Here is a 9,018-nt window from a genome sequence, read left to right on the forward strand (position 1 = left end):
AATCCTTCCATGCCCCACCCGCAACCCTCGTGATTGGTCTGCCTAGCTGCCTCGGCAGCCGTGGGACCCGAACCATGGGTAGTAGGCGCTCAATTCTCATTCCTCAAAAGAGAATCAAGCATACAAGGCATTTCTCAGCATGATCCCATCACGCAGCATGCATTTAGCTCCCCCGAGAGCCAAACACACTCTATTCAAACACTAGATTCCCTCAAGAATCAGGTGAGAACAGAAACTGCCGTGAATGCATTCCATTGAGTCTGTTCAACTCCCTCGAGAGGTGAACACGCTCATGCAAATGCTGTCTACAATCTTGAGTAAAAGGCAAAGCTTTACCTCTGCTCTCAGTAGCCCTTCTCAAACCTCTCTGCAGCGAACCCCACGATCTGAGTCTACACTGTGCCTCGGCAGCAGTGGGACCCGAACCACGAGATGCAGACGCTTGTCCCTTATCCCTCGAGAAGAGGGACAAATGTGAACGGAGCTTTCTCATTGGAAACTTGTCACAATGAGTGCATTCAGAGCCCTCGAGCACCGAACACGTGTGTTCCTCACCAAGACACATAACACATAGATCGTGTGTGTCCTCGGGTGTCAAAAATCTAGGGCATGGAGGCACACACTTTCTAAAATGTTCACTTGCCTTGGTTTTCCGCACAACGCCTTCACACGCACTGTCAAACCCATGACAGGTGCCCGCCTGTGACGTCATGGGCTACGTGGGCCAATGGAATTGGAGTTGTTTCACACATGCTTCAGACACCAGCCCTGCTGGTGGCAGTCCACATAGTGTCCAATAGAGGACGCAGCGGGAGTTCCCTATAAGAGAAAAGGGCATTTGTCCTATTTCAGGGCACAGGGGAAGTAAAACATAATACAATTAGTCTTTGGTAGGTTGCCAGGTCTGCACCCTGGATCAGTTTTCAGCTTGTGCTGGCTAAGAGGAAGTGAACTGAAGCTCACAATCAGAATAAGCAGACTCTCAAGAAAGAGGCTGAGATTACTTTTATGGTTACTTTGAGATGGATTTAAAAATCAATATTGGTTTGAATACTGGATGGCATTCTTCTGTTTTTATTTTAAATGTAATTTGCACCGAACTGGCTAAAAGGCTAATGTGTTTTACTAATGGATTGTGTTGTTTTGCGATCTTAACATTTAGTTTGCTTAATGTTATAGTATGTGAGAATGACGGAATCATTGGAAAAATAAATCTAAAATCATCTGACTATGAAATTCACATTCCATTTGGATTCTGCAAAAGACAATCCGTCCATTAAGACTCATCAGGATATTCGTCCTATTAAATCACACCTATACCACACCTCTCTAGTGCTAATGGGCTGCTCAGGCTCACTGAGTGCCTCTATTTCACTCCCAAATTTGATTTCCATCCAAAACCAAATCTCTTTAAAGTGCTGGACTAACAGATAAGAGACATTAGATGCTGAATGTAATGTTTCAGCACCTGCTAATATGACCAAATCCCTCTGATTTTTTGAGGGGGAAATCCCTTCACCACTGGCACCTGGCCATCTCCAGTCCTTCTGCTTGACAGATGAAAAGAAAAAAGCCAAATAACAGCCTCAAATGCAGATTCATTGAAACCACAACCCAGAAACTCTGCAAAACTATGATATGGGGAAAATCTGCGAAGACAATATGATTGACAAGTGTGCTTTTTAAGGAATGACTTGTGTCTGTCACGGATGGATAGGAGGATGGATGATAAACGATGATATAGATTCTCAGAGGGAAGCTTAAGTTGCATTACAGCAACAGACGACAAATAAAATAAGTTAATGAAAAAATACAACCTATTTTTTTTTTCAGCTTTCAGAACTATCATTTGGCTTTGGCTTTTTTTTACAAGTGGGTTTGCATTGTTAAATGTGAAGTGTGTAATTTCTGCACCGCTAGTCTAACTATACAAAATTGCAAAAAATACTGTCTATTCTGCATGATGACTTTTAATGTGTTTCCTTACAGCATATTTTCATGAATTTTTTTTCCCCTCTTTCCATGCTTCCCTGCCCTTCACTTCCATTTTGTCCACTGACATGCTTCATCAGAGGAGTCATTCCCGTCATTCTCCTGGGACTTTACTGGAAGTATGATCAACTTTTTGTATTCAGTTTTCTAATAATATATTCTAGGCTTGACATAAGAATCTACATCAGTGGTTCTTAAACAGGGGGCCTCAGCAAACTTCTAAGGGGGTCTCAAAATTATTTAACATTTTTTGAAATAATACAAAACAAGCCTTGGAGTCAACAATGTTGTGAACCACTGATCTAAGCTGAACTTTGTTATGTTTTTATTGGATACAGTAAGTCCCAGGTCTGTTTGTCCTCAGTGTCAGTAGGAATCTGAGGATTAGCAGCCTGTTGCACTGCAAAACATGAAATCAAAGGAGGTCTAGTACTGTGACTCTAGGGCCAGTGACCTTTGATCATTTCAGACAGATTAAGAAGCACACCGTTAAAATGCACCTGTCGATGGGAGCATAAATTGAGGGTCTAAGTCCAAAATGAGTATTTCCTCAAACGGGATTAGCCCAGCTGTTACAGGTGTTACATTGCCTCTAATACTTTGATACCATAATGATCCCTTAGATCGTCAGTGTGGTTTGGAGTTCATCCCAGTTTTGATGCATCTGAGATAAAATGGAGGGAAGACAATGTTATTACAGGCAGTTTCAGAACAGCATTCCTTGTAATATTCCAAGATAACAATGTCCAAAAGCATTCATCTGACTTCATGTAACCACCACCTTGTTTTCTTTCTCAGCCCATTCCCGATTCCCCCATGAGACGCTCCGCATCCACTTTTGCACCACAGCGCCCTCAGGAGGTGAATCTGAATGACTACACTTTGGTGAAACCTGTTCAAGAACGACATCACCACCATCACCATCATCACCGATGCCATAATCGTAGGGACAGAGACAAGAAACAGAGATCTCTGGACAGGTCGCCCACTGGCCAGCACAAAGCTACAGGTCAATACACTTTCATAAGATCCCTGTAAAATACAAATCAAAACTAGATGCATGATGTGATGTAGCACAATGTTTTCATCCACGGATTTCTCTGGGGATTTTTAGTTGCATCAGTTGCAACTGATTCTAAACCCAGATGGGATTCGGTTGTGTTGAGGATTGGTGAAGTGCAGAAGCAGGGCCTGGTGTGAGAGCGTCCGGCCGCAGCTGGCCTCTATTAGCCAGATAAAAGGGACTGACAGACATGCTGACCCATGACCTGATAATTTATGGTTACCTCTCAGCAGGCCAATTGAGAACATGGAAGAAAAATTCAGGCAGTCAGGTTTTTGACTGGAGTCTGAAAATCCAGAGGAGATGGATCTGCCACAGCAGGGCTCAATAGCTCAAGAAATCCTGTTGGTTTTGTTTTATTTTTCCTTCAAGTTTCTTAAAAAAAAAAAGCAGGAAGGGGTCAAAAAATCCTGACCTTTTCTTAAGTTTGGCACAGATAATTGTACTTGAATTTAAAATACGATTTTTTTCTCAGTTGTTAAAGGGTTAGTTTACCCAAAAATGAAAATTAGCCTGTGTTTTACTCACCCTCAAAGCAACCTAGGTGTATGTAACTTTCTTCTTTCAGACGAATCCAATCTGAGTTATATTAAAAATTGTCCTGGCCCCTCCAAGCCTTTCAATGGGGGATAAGTGGGTGTTGGTTGTCAACAGTTCAAAGACGTGAAATAAAGTGCTCGCATCCATAATAAAAAGTCCCTCACACGGCTCCAGTGGGTGAATAAAGGGCTCCTGTAGCAAATCCATGCATTTTTTTTCAAGATAAATATCCATATTTCAAATGTAATAAACACTTTTTTCTCACTTCCGCTGACTGTCATACGCGGAAGCCGTTCCGGCGGATGACGTAAGACGTCGGCGTTGCGTGAGTATGGATGAACGCGGAGACAAAACAAAACGTCGTTCACGGATTAGAAGCACAAAACGAGGATTTGTAAAGAAAAATGTCAGAGGATTTCGATATAAGCCAAGACGAGACTGGTTTTCCTTTGCTAAAGTAAGGAAACTTTGTTTCCTTTGCTCCTGCATTTCTCAGAGGCGCATTGAAAGGCTTGGAGGGGCCAGGACAATTTTTAATATAACTCCGATTGGATTCGTCTGAAAGAAGAAAGTCACATACACCTAGGATATTCGAGGGTGAGTAAAACACAAGCTATTTTCATTTTTGGGTGAACTAACCCTTTAAGGAAGTCTTTAAGTTCTCACTAAGTTTTTTTTTTTTTTTTTTTTAAGAAAATATGAGCAGATATTGCATTGTATTCTGCTTTCCACATTATTAAGACTTATTTTAATTTCTTTGAATAAAGTTTTATTTTTTGACCTCATTTGGCAAATTTTTTTTTTTCTTTAAGCATCCTTTTTTTCTTGTTTAAGCAGTTTTGTAGTTAAAACAACAACAAAAAGAAAGTAATTTAATAATAGTAATAATAATTTAAAATCTCCAATCACAATTTAGCTTTTCAAGTAAAATTAACTACTTTTATCTAGATAAAAGTACTGATTAAGGAAACACTTTTGTTGCAGTGCATGTTTTGTTGCAGTGCATTGTCTTTTTTTCCCTCATATTTTTCGTTGGTTCTCAGGCACAGCCGCTGACCTTGTAGAGGAGAGGTCACATGACCGAGGTCGTTCCCACGAGAGGAAGCATCATTCGTCTTCAGCGGAGAAGCAGCGGTATTACTCATGTGATCGCTACGGCAGTCAGGAACACTGTCCCAGCAAGTCTGCCATGGCAAGCTGTGCCACTTCGCCTAGCGAGGCCCAGGAGGCCAGTCTCAACAAGCAGGTGGGATGGGGTTGTCAAGACAGGACAGGGACATGTGTTAAAATAGGCTAGGTCAGAGGTTAGAGACTGAAAAATGTTTAGGAATAAATAAAAAGATCTGTTGATTTCGATCTAATAAAAAACATGTTAGGGATTTGAGACAAGATAAAAATTAAATAATTATGAATGTTGAAATCTGTGGTAAGTGCCAAGATGCATTATACAGTAATAAAGATAATGTTCTGATTTAAACACAAGTTACGCTCTATGGTCAGCATCTGTGTCCCTCAATATAAGAAAAAAGCAATACACTTACAATGGAAGAGAGGGCAAGAGATTTTTAAAATACACACTGTTTTGAAACACATATATAAGACTTATATTGTACATTAACAAGATACTAACATGGAATGATGGAAAGTTCTATGCAATCTTTTAACTTCTGTCATTACCATATAACAGACTGTTTTGTGCAACTAAAATAATTGGAAGTGGTAAAAATAGCCACATCCACAAGGTGGATTGTGAGTATTAGACTGATAAAAGTGACATTTAAAGGGGATCTTAGGTCAGTTAGCTTTTATACCTTTTTAATGAAAAAAAAAATCAACATTGCATTGCTTACCTTGTCTGATGACAACTAATTTGTATGTTTAGAATCATATTAGTTGCATTTCAGGGATTTTAGCTGTTTAAAGTCAGTTTTGCCATTACATATTTTTCAGATGGTAAAGCAGAGAATGTAGCTATAGTACAGTTAGACTCTTCTGCACAGGCTGCTGTTGGATTTTAAAGCTCTCAGGCCACCAGTCACAGAAATGCTGTAAAGTGATAACCATTCCTACTCAAGCCATGAAGATATTGAGATATTATAGGATTTTTTTCTTCTAAAGTGTTTTACATTTTGTGATATAAACATGATAAATTAAAATGTTTCTCTTCTCTATGGCTGTAGTGCAACCACTCATAGGCTTTCACTTTTCTTTCCACTCTTCTTCCACACCATTTCTCTGTGCATTTGTCCGTCTTTTCTTTCTTTGTCTTCACTGTCATTTTCACTCTCTTCTTTTTTTTTCATTTTTGTCCTATTCATCTTCCATCTTTTTCTGCTGTCTTGTCCAACATGTTACTTCTCCTTTCCTTCCGCCCTTCTTTGGCCCCTGGTCCTTATCTAACCTTTTGGGCATTTCCCCCTCACCATTTTATTGTTTTGATTTGCTTGTTGAATTTTCATCTAGGGCAGTGGGTGGGCTAAGGGGAGCCCGGTGTTGTTGACCTCAGGGGCGAGCACTCCAAGCCATGGGCGCAGACAGCTGCCCCAGACCCCCCTTACTCCTCGTCCCTCTGTGGCCTACAGGACTGCCAACTCCTCCCCTGTGCAGTTTCTGGGCACACAGGCCAGCTTGCTTCCCCCGAGTCCCGGCAGGCTGAGCCGCGGTCTGTCCGAGCACAACGCCCTCTTACACAGCGGCTCCATCTCCAGCTCGCCGGCCCCCGTCAGTCGCATTTACTCAGAACCCTTCCTTGGGCCCCCGGACCACCCTGCCGTCCTCCAACCCGAAGCCTACGCTGTCTTCCAAGAGGATCTGAGCCCTCAGATGGGCCGTTCTCCCCAGACTGTAGGGATGCCGATCGTGGCGATTCCCCCACCTCCCCAACAGCAGTTCCGCTGGGTTCCCAATGGATACCACTTTACCACGGGCCCCGGTGCCAGCAGAGGACGGGCACGGCAGTACTACCCAGAGGAAGAGGTGGACGACTGGTGCTAGCATGGCTTTAATTTACACACACACATACAGATGATGTTTTTGTTTTTCGAATCATGATGAGTTTTATCATCTCTTATTTTGCGGGTGGTGGTAAATGCAGTAATACATGTATTTGTTTTTCAATGTCCAAAGGATAAAACATACATGTACACTTACAAAGCAGCAGATGTGGTATAAAAAGGATCAAATTCACCCAATTTGGATGTATTTCAGTCAGGCAAAATGGTTTGGTGGGTGTGGTCTCTTTAAAAACACACAAGATTAACAGTTTATGTGCAAACACATGGGCTTTCTCTTAATCTTTGCCTTTTTAAGGGTAACAAATGCCAAAATGTGCTTGTGTAACCTGGGAAAAGACTGACCCACTGCTTCAAATGTAGACCACAATGGGCATCTGGCCAGTTTCCCTCAAAGCCAGCCTCTGAGACGCACCCCAAATGCAAATATTCCCATGAAAATGTTATCTTGTCATTATAGATGTACCTTGTATCATTTTATTTGGGGAAACGCACAATATCAGTGCCCCCCATCTCCGTCTAAGAGAATTAAACGTTATTTCACACTGTTGCGAAAGCAGATTGTTCATTATGCTGCTGATGACCATTCCTCACACATATCACTATGTGTGAAACCTTTGACAACCATATTGTACTTTGTTTTATATCAAATTGTGGATATTTTATCTATTCATTATGTGCTTTTTTGTATTGTAAAGACGAACGGTTTTACGTAAATCGCTTACGGCTTCATCATACTGTCAGGTCTAACGATTCTTCTTGACTGCTCCAGATGTTATTTACAAAGTGCCTAACCTTTTGAATATATTGTAGTAGTGATGCAACCTCAGCCTTTTTTTAGTGCATCCACACTTGAGAGAGTGAACTGAACAAGCTCTAAGGGTTAAATGGAACTACAAGGTGTTACGATCGCAGGCCTTAATTCAGAAGATTCAGTACCTTTGAATTCACATTAGGTTTTTGAATGGAAATGACAGTATGATTGTTTTGTTTTTTAAATTCTTGTCTCCTTTTTTGTACAATTTTAGTACTGAGTGGAATATTGAAAAATTCCGTCACCAAAAGCATATATTAGTATGGAGTACCTATTAAAAAACTGCAGTAGTTGTGTATTTGTCCTGACGGGGACTTTATAACCACAGTTGTAAAATTGCATGTTAAAAAAGTCTTCAATTCTTGATTGACCATAGTTAAGAAACCAATATTTATGGTGTATATTTCCTGTCCTGATGAAGATGCTCAGAGTGCATTGCTATTTGCCTTCTCTGTTTGATCTTTTATGGTTATATGCAAGGACTGAGAACCGAGGAACTGTCACAAAGGAGCATGCTTTGCTCGTGTAGCAGGTTTCCTGATGTGAGCACGTGTTGTGTTGCATTGAGTCGGGGTCCTGGCACTGGTACAGTAGGCTGATCTGTGTTAAGGTTAAACTTTCTCCCTCATGGCACTCCTCCAAGCACCCCCAGACACACATACACATACACACTCACAGCTTTTATTCTGCCGCCATTCCCCAGCTGCTGGCTGTATAGAAATATGGCCGGCTCCTTTTTATCATGCTGGTAATGTGAGAGGAATATTGAGCCACCTGAATTCAGAGGGTGAGGCAGTCTGAAAGAACAGAAAAAAGCCTCTGTATCGGGACACTGTACGGTCCAGGATTATTTAACGAGTTCTGCATTGACATACATGAATACATTAGATGCTTGGAGAAGTGTTTGGGTAATCAGGTGATTCTTGGCCACTGATGTGTCAGGACTATGCTGACAGTGAATGTTCTTTCCTTTTCTTTTGTTTAAACATATATTTTCTTTATGTAGGTCTATGCAACGAGATGACACTTTGAAAAATATACTTCATTAATTTTGTAGCTTTACCTGCTGGGAAATCCAGATTCAGGCTTTAGCATGATAGTGACCAAATTTTTTTTTTTTTTTTTTTTTAATAAAAACAATAAAGCATAAAGGCACAATGATTAAAAAAAAAGCAGAAATCAGCAAAAAATATATATATATTAAAACAAATTGCAAGTTTCTGTATGTGCATGCATCAGAGATGTCCAGTTTGTCAGGGGAAAAAAGGAAAAATGTTGTTCCAGATCTATAGTCTGAACAACTGCTATTTTTCTACATGCTCTGTGAGAGTGAGGTTAAAGGATGTGCTGACATTTTGCTGATATTGTTATGAGTTGTTGCATTGTTCACGTGTAACTATGGAACAAATCTTTGCACTCCCAGCACATCTATTGATGTCCTTCGGCATGTTGGCTCAAAACTGGAGTTCTGTCAATAAACCCATTTCTTCAGCTTCTCTATGATTTGGGAAAACATCATATTCATCTATCAAACCTTTCATAATTTATTGCCCAAATCTGAAATGCTCTTTTCCCCTGTACATCAACCAAGCTTAAAT

At 40.7% G+C, this 9,018-nt stretch overlaps 1 protein-coding gene across 1 annotated transcript in view; it reads left to right on the top strand.

Annotated features, from left to right (window-relative positions):
* The window catches only part of LOC107690670 (voltage-dependent N-type calcium channel subunit alpha-1B-like), a 118,678-nt gene extending 111,125 nt beyond the window's left edge, over positions 1-7,553 (top strand). The window contains exons 49-52 of the mRNA XM_016489057.1: positions 2,073-2,111; positions 2,791-3,001; positions 4,639-4,841; positions 6,059-7,553. Coding sequence (XP_016344543.1) covers positions 2,073-2,111; positions 2,791-3,001; positions 4,639-4,841; positions 6,059-6,589 — 984 coding nt within the window. The 3' untranslated portion in view covers positions 6,590-7,553. The remainder of the gene's footprint in view (positions 1-2,072; positions 2,112-2,790; positions 3,002-4,638; positions 4,842-6,058) is intronic.
* The last annotated feature ends 1,465 nt before the right edge of the window (positions 7,554-9,018 follow it).

Source organism: Sinocyclocheilus anshuiensis, unplaced genomic scaffold, assembly GCF_001515605.1.
Source record: "Sinocyclocheilus anshuiensis isolate Anshui unplaced genomic scaffold, SAMN03320099.WGS_v1.1 scaffold2041, whole genome shotgun sequence".
NCBI classification, from domain to species: domain Eukaryota; kingdom Metazoa; phylum Chordata; class Actinopteri; order Cypriniformes; family Cyprinidae; genus Sinocyclocheilus; species Sinocyclocheilus anshuiensis.